The sequence below is a fragment of the Otolemur garnettii genome, unplaced genomic scaffold, assembly GCF_000181295.1.
Source record: "Otolemur garnettii isolate 467f Iridium unplaced genomic scaffold, OtoGar3 scaffold00030, whole genome shotgun sequence".
Lineage (NCBI taxonomy): Eukaryota > Metazoa > Chordata > Mammalia > Primates > Galagidae > Otolemur > Otolemur garnettii.
The window spans coordinates 10,305,298-10,321,956 of NW_003852425.1; the positions used below are offsets into that span (position 1 = coordinate 10,305,298).

Consider the following 16,659-nt stretch of genomic DNA (forward strand, 5'->3'; position numbering starts at 1 on the left):
AATTTTCACAGATTGGACATGCACCACATGTATGCATCAGTACAGTAGGCATAGTTCCTTATGTTGACCACCTCAACTTACAGAGGTTCTACTGTGTGTGCACACATGTGTGGTATGTATAAAGGTTATTATCTATAACCCCTGAGGTTCATCTAATGATCATGATTCAATCCTTCTGTAAGGCAAGTAGTATCACTATAGTACGCAGACATCAACTAACGTCCTCTGTACAGCTACCTGTATTGACAAATAGAGCCATCAATTTCATCATATGCCAAAAGCGTTTAAAATTTCTAAGTGGGTAAAAATGAAAAATTTGAAATTACTTTTCCTGTATTTAATACTCTGTAAGGAAAATACATTAAACACAGAAGTAGTTTAGCAATATTAAAATTTTAAAAATGAATTAGTATTAGAATAAACAATGTGAATAGATGATTTTTAAAATTCTTCATCAGTTTCTATTTATTGTTTATCAATGCCAATAAGCAAGAAATTATATATAAAAAGAAAAAAACCTTAATCCTATTGAATCATAAAACCAATTCAAGTATCATTGTTCAATTCATTAAGGAATTTCACTATCACAATTTGTAAGATATTTCTTTAAAATCCCTCATGGCATCATTTTAAAAGCAATTTCAAGGTCCAATTTGAAAAATATGAATTACATAAACTCTGGTTTCCCTAGAAAAAAAATTCATGATAATCACATTATTTTTTTAATCACATTATTTTTATTTTTAATTTAAAATATCTTTAGTGTTCAAATTTAACTTAACATATTTAAATAGTTATTATTTAAATTTATAATTATAAAAACTATTTTTAATCTAAAATATTTCTGAATACATGTTTATTAAGATTTAAAATGTTAGTAAATTTTGAGGAATTAAATTTAAAGAAATTGAAGTGAAAAAATTATGTGATAAGCTTTGAATTACAGGTATTTATCACAAACCGTTCATCATTTTAATAAAATCATACTATAATAAACTACATCAAAATACACATGTAAACTAAACTGGAAACGTACATCAACAAATTGTATGATAAAATGTCTCCTCTGTCCATCAGAATATACAGAAAGGACGTATTCACCAGGTTTCCCATGACTCTCTCGCACCAGGAAGTCTCCTTGTTGTTTGAGCAGATCTTGGGCTTCTATTCTGGGGATCGCACCGTGGTACCAGTCCTGCTCTGTCAAGGGCTTCTCAATGAAAGAGATCATATCACAGAGCTTGAACGAACAATAAAAAACTTAGTTAGAGACAATGGTGATTATTTTCTGGGGAAATTCACAGCAATTATGAAAACATTTACAAGTGTCCCTTCTTTTAATTAACTGATTAAAAGTTATAAGATGAATGGGAATTTTTCATAATTTCTAAAGAAATTCATTTTTTTCTGTCTATAATATATAAGCACACAGAATATTAGCATTTAGAGTTAGCATTTAGCATCTTATTTACTATGTCATAATGTAAACTCAATGTTAAAATTCATCAACAGGAGAAATTATGAAGAAAAGGAGGTATTAGCAGGGAATATACATCAGAAAACAACTTCATTTTTAAATAAAAAGCAGAATTATTCCTTTTTATTGAATCAACTCTCCCTCACATTGGCTGTGGACTGTGTGTGGCCGTGTTCCTGGAACACTGTCTCTGTATTTGATGCAGTCTTGCCGCACAACCTTCCTGTCCTTATCCCTACTCATCTGTCTTCAACTGTTACCTCTGCCACATGGCTGGTTCTGCTCCTGCCCAGCAATGGCAATAAAGCTTTGGGAGAAATGGCATCACTGAAAACCACCAGCATCCAATTACAAACACATGATAAGAACAAAGGAGAATTATAGATGAGCATGGCAGGAAAAGTAAATTATCTGTTATTTTTAAAAGGCCAAATGCTAATACCAAATGGCAAAGATAATTAAGAGCTGACTATATTTCCTTAACATGTTCTAATTAACAGTAGAACTTTAAAGCATAAATCTATTTTTAAATATTTTTTCTCTGCATTGATTACAAGGGATTTTAAATTTCAGAATATGGTGGTATAAATATTTTGGTTATATAAATTGCTCTTGTACAGCTGGGCGTCCATAGCTCAGTGGTTAGGGTGCCAGCCACATGCACCAGTGCTGGTGGGTTTGAACCCTGCCTGGGTCTACTAAACAACAACAACAACAAAATAGGCAGGCCTTGTGGCCGGCACCTGTAGTCCCTGCTACTTGGGAGGCTGAGGCAAGATAATCACTTAAGCCCAAGAGTTTGAGGTGGCTATGTGATGTGACACCACAGCACTCTACAGACGGTGACAAAGTAAGACTCTATCTCAATTAAAAAAAAATTAATTAATTAAAATAAGTTGCTCTTGTACATTTTAAGTCAAATTTATAAGTGCCCCCTCCCTTGGATACATGTGCACTGTACCCACTAGGTATGAACTTACCCCTCCCATCTCTGCCCCCTCCCACCAGCTTGGCTTCCTTAAGTTTTACTATCAAATGTGCAGGTGGGTGTTGATTAGGGTGTTGATTTGTATTTTCCTGATGTATACGCCCAAGTGTAATAGGGCGTATACATGATGTTTATTTTTCTATTTTTGCAAAACGTCACTTAGAAGAATGGTCTTCAGTTGCATCCAAGTTGTTAGAAAGGTTAAGTTCGACTTTTTTACGGCTGAGAAGTACTCCCAATCGCATTTTCTTACTCCACTCGTGTACTGACGAGCACTTGGGTAGCTTCCACAATTTTGCAATTGTGAACTGTGCTGCAATAAATATTTAAGTATGTATGTCCTCTTGATAAAATTATTTTTTTCCTTTGCATTTATACCCAATAATGGTAGGTCTACTTTTAGTTCTTTCAGTTAGCTCCATACTAACTTCCACAGACATTGCACTAGTTTGCAGTGCCACTAACAGTACCTAAGTGTTCCTTTCTCTCCACATCCACACCAGCATTTGCTGTTTTGATAAAAAGCTATTCTCATTGAAGTCAGGTGATACCTCATTGTGGTTTTGATTTGTATTTTCCTGATGTTTACAGACATTGGGTATTTTTTCATATCTTTGTTGGCTATTAGTGTACCTTTTTTTGAAAAGCTTCTGTTCATGTCATTTCTCCACTTTTTTATAGGGTGGTTTGGTGTTTTTCTTACTGATTTGTTTGAGTTCTTTCTACATTCTGATTAGCAAATGTATAGAAAGCAAATATTTTCCCCCTTTCTGCAGGTTGTCTATTTACTCTATGGATTGTTTTCTTAGTTTTTAATTTAATCAGGTCCGATTTGTAATTATTTTTGTTTCTGTGATTGCCTTTGGGGTCTTTTTTCATAAATTCTTTGCCTTGGCTGATGTCTAGTTTTTCCAACATTTTTTCCTAGAGAAATACTGTAGGTTAAAGTCTGTTGTCCCTGGTAAATTAATTGTTGTGAATGGTGAGATGTGTGGGTCCACAGTATATATTGTTAGCTGCTTTGTCGTAGATTGGACAGCAATATGAGGATAGTTTTTTATCTAGGTTTTCTGTTCTGATCCATTGGTCCATGTCTCTGTTCTTATGACAGTATCATGCTGTTTTGGTTACTACAGCCTTGTAGTATAACTTGAAGTCTGATAAAGTGCTATCTCCGGATTTGTCCTTTGGCTTAAGATTTGTTTTGGCTACACAGGCTCTTTTCCGGTGCCAAACAAAGCATAGAATTATTTTTTCTAGATCTACAAAAATTGACATTTGCATCTAATGAGGATTGCATTGAATCTGTAGATCACTTTGGGTAGTACAGACATTTTAACAATGTTGATTCTGCCCATCCATGAGCATGATATATCTTTCCATTTGTTCACATCTTCTACAATTTCCTTCCTCACTGATTCACAGTTCTCCTTACAGAGCTATTTTCCCTCCTTGGTTAACTTTGTTCCTAGATTTTTTTCTTTTTTTCTGTTGCTATTGTGAAAGGTATTAAATATTTGATTGGTGGTGGTATATAGGAATACTATTGATTTGTATATGTTGATTTTGTATCCTGAGACTCTGCTCAATTTACTTATCAATTCCAGCGGTCTCTTGGAAGAATCTTTGGCGTTTACTCGATATAATATCATATCGTTAGCACAGAGTGATAGCTTGACCTCTTCTGTCTGCATTTGGATACTCATGATGTCCTTCTCTTGTCTGATGGCTCTGTCTAGAACTTCCAGCACTAAGTTAAATGGAAGTGGTGAAAGTAGGCATGCTTGTCTGGTTCCAGATCTAAGCAGGAGTGCTTTCAATTTTTCCCCATTCAGTATGATGTTGGCTGTGGATTTGTCATATATGGCTTTTATAATTTTGAGATATGTTCCATCAAGACTGTTTTGTTAAGAGTTCTTATCGTGAAAGGCTGCTGAATTTTGTCAAATACTTTCTCTGTATCTATTGAAATGGTCATAAGGTCTTTGCTTTTGCTATTATGTGGTGAATCACATTTACTGCCTTGCTATGTTGACACATCCTTGCATCACTGAGATGAAACCCATTGATCATGGTGGATTATTTTTTTGAAATGCTACTGAATTTGTTTTTGTAGAATTTTATTGAGAATTTTTGTTATCTATATTTATAAGGGATATTGCTCTATATTTTTTATTTTTCTTTTTTATTACATACTTTTCTGGCTTTGGTATCAAGGTGATACTAGCTTCACAAATGAGTTGAAAAGGAAGCCTTTCTTCTTGGTGTTATGAAATAATTTCTGCAGTGTAATATCAGTTCCTCTGTGTAGGTCCAATAAAATTTGACTGTGAAACAATTTGGTTTAGGACTTCTTTTCATTGGAAGGTTTTTTTATTGTTTCTTCAATTTTGTTACTTAATATTGGTTTGTTCAGTTCTGTTTCTTCCCAACTGAGCCCATGGGGGTTGGGTGTTTCCAAGAATTTATTTCCTCAATTTTTACTTTGTATACCAAGGTTTGTATACCATTCAAGATAATGTTTCATATTTCTGTGGTATCAGTTGTAGTATCTCCTTTTTCATTTCTAATTGAGCTTCTTATATTCTTTTTTTTTTTTTTTTGTTTCTGGTTAATCTAGCAAGAGGTCTATTAATTCCGTTTACCTTTACAAAGAACCAACTTTGTGTTTCATTAATATTCTGTATAATTCTTTTGTTATTAATTTCATTTAGTTCTGCTCTGATGTTAGTTATTTCTTTTCCTCTGCTAGGTTTTGGATTAGTTTTATCTTCCTTTTCCTAATTCCCTGACATGATTCATTATATTATTGATTGGTGATCTTTATGGTTTTTTTCTTTTATGTAGGCATTTGTCTATGAAATTTTCTTTTAAGAAGGATTTTGCTGAGTTCCAGAGGTTTTTATGATGTGTGTCCCCTTTACTTAGATTGACAAACATTTTGATTTCCATCTGAATTTCCTCTTTTACCCAGCTATCATTCAGCATAAGGTTGTTTAACTTCCATAACTTTGAGTGTAGATGAATGTTTCTGTTGGAGTTGAATTCTAATCTGATTCCACTCTGGTCTGGGAACAATACATGGTATAATTTCAATTTTTTAAAATATTTTGAGACATACTGTGACCTATCACCACAACCTATAGACATTAGACTAGCCAAAGTTAACACAAACATGGAATCCTACGAACCATAAGGCAAAAAACCCATCAGACTGATTGCAGATTTCTCAACTGAGACCTCACAAGCTAGAAGAACTGGGGCCTCATTCTCAGTCTTCCCCAACAGAATGATGGCCAGCCTAGAATGTTGTATTCTGAAAAACTAAGCTTCTTATATCAGAGAGAAATAAAGATTTTCTCAGATAAGCAAACATTGAGGGAATCTGTCAAGACCAGACTTGCCCTGCAGGAAGTACTCATCTCTACATTATACCCAGATCATCACAATAGATGCCTAGCAGCATAAACCACCCATTGCTAAAGTTTAAAGCCCAAACACTGTAATTGCTCCAGAGGTAAAACAAAGCAGTAAAGTTGAAATCAAGACGACGGACAGAAGTCTACCCTACTTGTCAATTATTTCAATAGATCTGAATTGACTGAACTCTCCTCTCAAGAGGCATAGGCTGGCTGAATGGATAATGAAATACAAGCCAAGTATCTGCTGTCTCCAGGAAATGAATCTAAACCACGAGAACTCAGTCACACTTAAGGTAAAAGGATAGAAAATATTATTCCATACAAATGCAAATATACCCTTCACAGGAACATAAGTAAAGACAGACAAAGGTGGTCATTATATAAAGGTAAAGGGAAAAATTCAACAAGAAGACATAATTCAGGTGTACCTATATTTATAAAACAAATCCTACTAGATCTATACAAAGTAATAAATAGCGACACCATAATAGCCAGTGATTTCAAGACCCCTGACACAAAGGACCCATCCTCCAAGCAGAAAATAAACAAACACAGGACTTAAATGAGACTCCAGAGCAAATGGGCCTACCAGACATTACAGAACATTCTACCCCAATTCTTATTCTTCTTATAAGAACGTGGAGCATTCTACAAGTTTAAAGCATAATTTTCGATAAAATAAAGCAAATGCATTATACATATGAAAATAGAATTGATCATAATAGAAGAACAGGAGATAATTACCTAATAGATTAATTTGCTCTTAACTGAATATTATATCTGATGCTGTCAAATGTTTAATATTTATTGTTATGATCAGGGTATATTTTAATATATCAGCTCCAAATATGTGCTCTTATTTTATTGTACATAAGTTAAATAACTTACCACTATCTCAGAGTACTGAGAACAGCCACACATGTAGCATCTTCCTATATGTAGGTGATTATAATTTTACATTAAGAACAATCTCAGAGACTTCTGCAGCCAAGGCCAGTATATACTACTATAGGCAGTAGTATCTACATAGGAGTACCTGGGTATTTGAGGGAAAAAACTCCTTTTCCAAATAAATAGGATACCTTATACCCTAGAGAAATACCTATTTATATGTTCACAGTGTATCTTGCTTGGCTAAGCTGCTATTACTAAGGATAACTAATATTCTATGTACTAATGTGATATGCCAAGCCCAAATTTCAACAATTTGTCATCCAGACTTCAATTTTATAATTAAAATGTTCTTAAAAACAAGGATACATATATAAACTAATACATTTTGACAATGCATGTATAGTAATCTCTATCATAAAAATGTTATGTTTCACTAGAAAAAAATTTGTATATTCTATATTCTATTCTCCTACTAAGGTCCCAAAGTATGTAAAATGTTTCCCATAATTATCTGTATGTAGTATAGGAAGTCTACAATATAAGTTTATTTCTGTCTTTCTAATATCAATGTTATAAGGCATTTTACTACATACATATGAACAGACTCATATGCATGCAAAAAGTTAAATTATATTGCCAATGGTAAGTACAAATTTATATATGTTATTCACTGGTACGTCCAAAAGAAGCTAGACAGTAACAATTTTCAGTAGCACAGAGTTACTCCTACTTACTGCAGAAGAGCCCAGTGTAGATTTTGGAGACCTAATTATTCCAGCAATTGAATGACGAATAGACTCAAATCTGGACAGCCTGTCCTTTCTTTCCTGGAAGGAGTAAGAAACAAGCCTTTAGCAACAGTAAACTTCCAATATACACACATTATGTACTTAGGTTTGTGTCCACAGCTTATCTATCATGTCTTCAAACCTAGTAAGTGTTAACTTACTGATATTAAGGGTAACAACCAAATACATATAAATAATATGGCACTTTATTTTCCCGGTACCTCAATAAATGTCTTTATTTGAGAATGAAAAGAAAGAAACAGAAATTCATATAAAATTCTTTAAAAATTTAATGAAACAAAAAGTAAAAATGAATTTCGTGGAAAACAAACTATTAACATGCAAAAAAGGGACAAAGTTAATAAGGAAGCAATCCAACATAGAATATTTCAGATAGCACCACAGTTGTGAAAGATTATCCAGTAAGAAAACATAATAAAGAGAAAGCAGGAAGAGATTTATATGGAACACACTGTTACAACATGAACTTGACTTAACTACCTAGGGAGTTTCCCAAGGTTCACATGGTGGTAATGGAGGGTACGGGCAGGTGAAACAGGAGGTAATGGCAGAACTCCCACTAAGAAAAGTCAGTTCAGATGGCTATTTGCTATAGAATGTATATTTCTGAATATCATATACCACAGATGAAAGGAACGTTTCCTAAAATTTCAAATCTTTAGATCCATTTTATAAAGATAAGTGAGTGGGGTGAGTAAAGGGTAGAGAAGAATACCAAAGAAGACAAAGATGAGAACGGAGAGATTAGAAGGCTAACAGGGCCAAGTATCTGGGAGGGCGTTTAACAGAAGCACTGGTCCATTTTCCAATAATGACTACATTTCGACCGTTAATCAGCTGCAGACAAACGAGAACTACTATCAACTGAAACATTTCCATGTCTTCCACCAATAGGGATGCCCAATTTTACTGGTGAAAACCCTAAAGCAGGCCACACCTAACATCTTTTGTTTCCTCTGTCTCCAATACCTAGTGCACATGTCTGTAATAGTAAATGAAGACCTTCTTGGCCACACACTACCTTACAAACATTGCAGTTCCTGAAATTCAACTGTTATTTCTCCACTTGCCTATTCACACTTTATGTACATCTATTTCTAATCATTACAGTGCTAATAGTTCTGATTATTATAAAAACATATGCTTATTAAAAAAATAATCTTAGCACAACTTTCTGAGAGAATAGATGATTTAACTTCTTTTTCATCATGATCACATCACTAATTTGGTCATGATCCTATGTAAAGCACTATCTATTACATCAATTTTATCATGTATAAAATGGGAAAAAAATAATACAAACCTTTCTCAGAGGGGCCTTACAAGTAAATTACTACAGATGATTAAAAAATTAATATCTTAAAAGTATGTACATATCTAATATAGAAAAATCTTTGTGTAGTACAAATGGCCATCACCATAAGAATGTGAGCATGCATCCTAGAGCCTTAATCCAGCCTGTAGGCCCAGTTTCACTTTTTTTTTTTGGCCAGGGACTGGGTTTGAACATGCTACCTCCAGCATATGGGGCCAGCACCCTACTCCTTTGAGCCACAGGCGCCACCCCTACTTGGGTGGTTTTTTTTAACCTATTTCTGATGCTTAAGAAGTCTTTTGAAAAAACGAACTGGTAAAATGTATAGCCAGAATATGGAAAATAAAATATTGGGGAATAAAGCATATATACAGTGTTTTACAATTAGATTTATAAAGAACATTATTATGATGGCGTGAAGCATACGTACTGAACAACACTGGAGTACCTATAGTTTTTCTATTCACTAGCCCAATTTGCCCTTTTCCCTTTAGGAAAGTTCTCCCCCTATTCTTCATGGTTTAATATTACATAATTTTACAATTATTTTACAAGATGTTCTCTACATGTTGGCCACCACTTCACAAAATTTTGTAATGAATACCTTGTAAATAAAGGTGCATTTAACACAGGTCTCATTTTCCCTGTGTATGGAGACTCTAGGGACAATTTGGGGGATACCCTGTATTGTGTGTTCAAAGGGATACAATTAGTGAAGCCATCATTTCATTTAAAGTACTATTTATATAGGTTGATCAAAAAATTTATTATCAAAAATAAAAATAATGAGATCTTAAGTTTCATACAGAAATAATTAAAATGCAAATGGGGTTTATAAAACATTTTAACCACTGCCAGCTCGGTTGGTGCTTAGATTTCTACAAATAAAACATAAAACTCTTGCCAAAGCTCCCAACTATAAAACCAGAAAGCATGTGACATTCCTCAAAGCACAACTCTTAAAGGAGGCACTAAGTTAGAGAGGATAACATTCTTAATGTCAGAAGGGATAAAAGATCTGAACCAGGGCAAATCATTTAACTACTCTGGTTCTTAGTTTCCCTATTAGTAAAAAGGAAGGCAATGGTCCATACCTAAACCTTCATTTCGAAATTTCTGTGACTACTGTCCATCCCCCAATCATTTGTCTTGCACTGGTCACTGAGGGCCCAACAGAGAGTTCATGGTGTCGGGCTGGCAATCCTAAGAGCTGCTTTTCTTAGTCACTTTCTGCCTCAGGTGCCCACAGAACATGAACCATGGGAAGGGTGAACTATCGTGAAAGGGGCCACTTAGAACACTTTTTTCATTCATAATGGTATTTCACAAAAACCAAATAGTATTTTTCACTGACTTCTGTAAATAAACCCAATCCAATAACATTCTTGGAAGGAACAATGAAAGTGATTCTTTGGCCCTGTAGGAAGAGTCACATACTTACTTGAATCAGGAGGCAATAAGAAAAAAAAAAAAAAAAAAAAAAGATAATATTCATGCTCAAACTCTAGGCTGAATGCCAAAATATCCCAGACACTTCTTATGCAAACCAGCCATAAAATATGGATGGATTTTGTGAGAAATAAGTAAAGGGAAACTATAACCCCCGAGAAGACTATCTCATGAAAAAAATTCTATGCTGTTGATGACTCCAAAATGTAAATGAAATACTGTAAATATCAGCATGTCCTTCACAAAAAGAATACATTTATAAATAAACAAGTAATTTAATCTTTTGAAGATGCTGATATACTGGGAAGAATGAAAGATACACAGTTTCTACTCCCATCAGGATAGAGAATTTAAGTATGAAAACAGTTTCTAAATGATTTATTTTAGCAATTGCATTCTGACTGAAGACAAATCATTTCAGGAGTGTTCATTGCCTAGTAACTCAGTTTGTCATGCTGTCTTATTCCTTTGATGCTTGCATATTAAGAATATTTATTAGAAGAAAGACAATTCTCTTACTAAGTCAAGCATATCCATATTCTGAAATAATGAAAATGAAAACCAAATATAAAAAAAGAATATTTGAATGATTATTAAGAGCTTGTTTTAAAATAACAATGCCAAGGAAATCAACAGTGTAATAGAAGAGTTTGGCAAGATCTCGATTATAAAATATCATAAATCAATTTTCTTACTTTCTTGTCTCTTAAAATAAGATGTCTCCAGGGAAACAAGATCCAGACAAGAGGCTACAATCAGCTCCCTTTTTATTCAATACCTAAACACAATCCCTGTTCCACGGTGCTTTTCCCAAATGTGTGACCACAATGGCTAAAGATATTATTTCTTTTCTAAGATTTTATTTTTAGAGCCTTTTTAAGTTCATAAAAAACACTGGAAGGAGCAGAGTTTCTCATATGTCCTTTGCCCTCCACACACACAGGCTCTCCGATAATCAGCGTCCACCATCAGCGTGGCACAACTGCTGTAACTGATGAAGCTGAACTGACTCATCACAATCACCAAGTCCACAGTTCACATCAGGGTTCATTTGTGATGTCGTACATCCCATGGATTTAGATGAACATTCGATGCTTTAGGAAACATGGACATCTATCCTGCTTTACAGCTTCCTGCCCATACAGGGCTTCTCTTTGCTCTCACCTCCTCCTTTACATACCCCTGAAAACAATTTACAGCCCTGATACTCATCCTCTTGCTGTAGTAAGGCCACTCCCCTAAACTCTGTGAAGGCAAGGAATTCCCTACAGAGAGTCAGCTTGGAAAGGAGCTCTTATCTTCCCAGTAGGTGAAAATCGAGTGCTCAGTTCTGTCTGGACAATCTCTCCCAACACACACATGCACATGCATAACACCTTTTTTGGCCAGGGGAGGATTTCATCAGAAATCTCTCTTTCAAATCTCCTTTTCTCATCCCCTGCTTTACTCAGAGAAAACGTGTGAGTAAAAGCCGGTGGGTCAACGGTGCCTTGCTCCATGGAGTGGGCTCCTCTGGAGTCCAGTCTGCCACACCAGCACACGAGCTGTCAGTACACATTTATTAAAACCGTGTTGGGATCCAACCGCTCCTGCAGTTCCACCAAGGATGGAAGTAGTCATGGGTCTATTTTTTTTTCCTATAAAAGTCTCGTGACATTATGGATTTAGGGTCACTTAAAGCTAAGCTAGGTTCATTCCTATCCTTAGCTCTCTGAAGTCTTTCTTAAAAACTATTATCTTGCAGCTTATCTGCCTTATTTTGGTTGTTATGTAGAAATAATGATCTCTTAGGACTTTCTACATCCAATTTCTATGCAGAATTCATAAGCACTTTATTAAGACAAATAATCTACTAATCATCATTTAATTTACCTTTACTTACAAACCAAAAAATACAAAAACAGTTTAAGGGATTCACTATGACAGAAAGATCATTAATTTACCCAAAGTTACAGTTTTAATTTTTGACTACCATTATCTATGGCAGTCAGTTACCACTCAGTTAAAAACTGCATTCCTTAGAAAATAATTTAAAAGGCCAGATTTCTCAAAAATTTTGCTTTCTGTTACTTGGGTGGGGGCTGTTTGTTCTCCTGTGTCCATTATTTCCAGGAGGATACAAGGATAAGTTACATCGCTTTTCTATCTGTGGCAACGGACACAACAAAGACTACTAAGTACATATTTCATTTTGCAAATGTTTTGAATTTCTAAGTTTATCTAAAAGTTTTCCTGAATGGTGTTACTGTTTAGCATTCTGCACAAGCATCAATACTTTGCTTATCCACTCAAGAGTTCTTTTTTGTTACTGGAACTAGTAACTGGAAACATTAGGAATTTCAAGGCCTTGGTCAAGACTTCATTTATTAGAATGGAATCAGAAACTGAATGACCTAAAAGAAAATCCTAAGGTTTAATAAAAGAATATGAAATAATAAATTTTAAATAAAGAAATATGGTGATTATAATATTGTATTTCTATTATCAGCAAATAAATCCAAACAGGAGATGTATTTTAGAAAGAAGTCTGTGAGATTCTAAGTGCTGTCTGAGAGAAACAGCCTCACTAGGGGCCGTGGCTCCACCTGCCTGAGATCAAAGTCAGCACTGCGGAAGACAGAGCTGAGAAAGGGGAAGAGACAAAGTGCTGAGGACACTGGTCAAACTTCTGGATAGATCTGGCTACGTGAATGCAAAAACTCTTTTTTAAGTAATCTGATTTGGGTGACTTATTAAAATAATACACTTTCCTGGAATATCTATTAGTAATTTAATTTTTCTAATAAGTAATTTCAAATATCACAATTGTAACAAACAAAATCATATACCAACTTAACATTTTAGGTTTTTGACATATATCTACTTATAATAGGAAAGTAAATCTTTTAAAACTGAAATACTTTAATGTAGGTATAAAAATCCTTTGTAAAATAGACACTTACATTATAATTAGTTTCACTTATTCTGATTACTTTAACAGTTTCAACACATAATATATAAATAAATGCTCAACAAGTTTGGAAAAACCCTAATAGAAACAGTTATTAATAGATGTGATGCTTAAAAGGTTCAGTAGTCCCATTGATTTTAGAAATGCCCAGTTAAATTTAAACACGTTTCTTTAATGTAGCATGTCTCAGAATCTTAATAATGCCTTAGTACATGCATCTTTGGGGAAAAGGAAATATTTTTCTGCAAAATGCATCTCGAGAAGATGCTACACAAAGCTTTCATTCTGTCGGGGTTGGGGGGAACAGTCTTGTCCACTCTACATCAGTCAGGGCTGCTTCTTGGTCTTGGAACAGCTTCAATTCAAGCACCCTTATTTTAGGCACTAATCTCCTATCCCGTCAGTTTGTTTTAAACCAGTTCCACTGTAATCGTTTTTCAACCTCACTAGAATTCTAAGTCTTAGAGTCTTATAATTTCTCCCAAATACCTTCTCTTTTCTTTTCTTCCTCTTTAACTTCGATGCCATGATACATCATTTCAGTGACATTCTCACCAATATTCTAAACTCCCTTCCAATTCTATCCCTTAGGTGCACCCATGTGGCAAAATCCAACCCTGCATGGATCCAACTATCTGCTTAACTCAGCACTTACCACCTGATAGAGAGTGTCACATGATCGCTAACTTCAGACGGGTCCTAAATATCTGCCAATTCACTTCTTACTTTCCATCGTCACTGTCAAACACTTCAAACCTTTCCTACTTTCCTTGTGTCTAAAACCACCCTCTTCCACACCTTCCAGCTTCTCTAGAAAGAACCTCCAAGGCAGGAACCCCTTCATCTAGCCTTTTTAAAGCTATAAAAGCAATACTTTACCCATTCCAACCTCCTTCCCCTTTTGAAACATGCAGCAGACTTCTCCTATCTAAGGATCAGAACCCCATGCCTTACAAGATCTTAACAGATCTCTCTTCTATGTTATGTTAACTACGCCTTCTTAACTGGCTCTCTCCCATCAGCTTTTATAAATACTGTATGTAAATGCTTTCATAAGAAAAAAAAAAAGAGGGAAGAGAGAAAGAAAGTGAGAGAGGAACGAAAGTGAGGGCTGAACCTTTCCCTTCACAACATACCCTGCTCCAGGTGCTGCTTGTCTCTATAGACAAAATTCCTGAAAGAATTACCAGTGTCTACACTCACCATCTCCATTTTCTCTCTCCCCACTCATTCTGCAACCTGCTTCCATTTGGCTTTCACCCTATTACTCAACCATTACTAGAACCAACAGACTCCATCACACCAATCTAATGCAGACATTTCTCACTTATCTTCCTTGACCTCTTGGCAGAACCCCACTGTACTGGCCCTGCACACCCACGGGGACAACTGCTCCCCTGCCACAGTCTCCTCCAGCCTCTCAGTTCCCCAGCAGCTCCCCACTCCTCTACCAGGCTTCTAGGCTCTGTGGGGTCCAGGTTGCTTCTTTTCTCACTCTATACTCTGTATCATGGCCAGTATTATTTAAAATGTTATTTTTTTTTCATTTTAAGCAGAAATATTTCCCTTTAAAAAAGTTTGAAGATTGAGAATTTGAACATTCCCTTAGCCCCCACTGAATTCTCTAGCAAATTTTCCAAATAGCCTTACCCAAGACTCTGTGAGCCCCAGAAATACTAAGTGATTTGCTGAAGGTCATATCGTCAAGCACCGTAATTTAAACTCAGTTTTGATACCAAATTTTGCTCTTTATCATTGTGCTATTTTGTCTACCTTGAAAGCTTTTCCCAGACCCTGCTCTCATATTTCCCAAACCACTCAAACCAAACGGTGTTTAGAGTTGGGTCAGTGAATGTCTATCAATTGCTCTAATGACATAAGAAACGGAGGACTTTCTGGGCTCATGATATAGATGTAGACACATAATTCAAACCTAGGTTCTAGTCCTGGCTTTGACTCTAACTTGGAGATGAACCATAAATAACACATCTGAGCTCCTGGCAAAACAAAATTATTTTATGGTATCTTCCAGTCCTGAAATGTTATGACTCACAAAGTATATACTCAAAAAATACTTAAAAGGGCAGAAAAAACAGCTTCTCTCAACATGAAGGATCTCACCCACAACCAAAGCTTTACTTGTTGACAACTTTCTTCATAGCTATAGAAAAAACAGACACAAACTGTAGTAGGTTAGTGACCCCCCAAAAAGAGATGTCCCCTAAGAACATGTGAATGTGACCTTATTTGAAAAAAGGGGATTTGCAGAGGTAATTTAGTTGAGGATTTCAAAAAGATATCATCCGGGGCAGCACCTGTGGCTCATAGGAATAGGGCACTGGCCCCATATGCCAGAGGTGGCAGGTTCAAACCCAGCCCTGGCCAAAAACTGCAAAAACTGCAAAAAAAAAAAAAAAAAAGATATCATCTGGGCTTATCAATGGCCCTAACCCCAATGACAAGCTTCCTTATAAGGTGACTCAGAAGAGGAGGCAACCCAGAAGAGAAGGCAACGTGAAGGAGACTGGGACTGCAGGGACGTGTCTGCAAGTCGAGGGACATCAAGGCTTCTCACTGAGAGGAACCAACACCTGGACTTTGGATTTCTGTCCTCCTGTACTGTGAGGGAAGAAACTTCTGTTGTGTAAAGCCACCCAATTTGAGGCAGTTGTTATGGCAGTCTAAGACAAGTAATATACAGCTGGGAAGGAATCACTATACATTTACCTCATAAAGTAACCATCAGCTACTCTAAAGGTCCACAGAAAGAAAATTACCCTTGTAAGAAATCTATCAATCAGGACAACTGGTCAAGAATTGCATTATTTTCATAAATTCTATGAAATAAAATTTAAAATGTATATATATTCATTTTTTAATCTTTCATTTCCCATATAGTTTTTAGAACCTATCTGTGCCTAAACCAAACCCTCTGCCCCAAAATCCACCATCAGAAATACAGCTGTGGTCTATTCTTTTTTTTTTTTTTTTTTGCAGTTTTGGCTGGGGCTGGGCTTGAACTTGCGACCCCTGGTATATGGGGCCGGTGCCCTACTCCTTAAGCCATAGGCACTGCCCCTACAGCTGTGGTCTGAAAGATACTTTTTCTCAGCAGGAATGTGAAAATTCCAGGAAACTGTACAGCAACGTGACATCTCATCAGAAGCAAGGTTACTAGACTTTCCTCCTCTCTCTTTTCACTCATCTACAGTGCAGTATCTGGAAAACTGACTAACTTTTTAATTTGCTTTGCTAGCTTCTATTTTTACAGTAATTAACACATCTGATTTGAAATTTGTTTCTGTATTTTGGGGTCCAATATTGTTTCTTTTTTCTTTCTTTTTTTTTTTTTTTT

At 35.5% G+C, this 16,659-nt stretch overlaps 1 protein-coding gene across 1 annotated transcript in view; it reads right to left on the reverse strand.

The window, feature by feature from the left end:
* Positions 1-16,659, reverse strand: part of FER (FER tyrosine kinase) — a 328,727-nt gene that overhangs the window by 187,406 nt on the left and 124,662 nt on the right. The window contains exons 11-12 of the mRNA XM_023512721.1: positions 7,516-7,608; positions 1,037-1,240 (exon numbers count right to left, since the gene is read on the reverse strand). Of these exons, the coding sequence (XP_023368489.1) occupies positions 1,037-1,240; positions 7,516-7,608 (297 nt within the window). The remainder of the gene's footprint in view (positions 1-1,036; positions 1,241-7,515; positions 7,609-16,659) is intronic.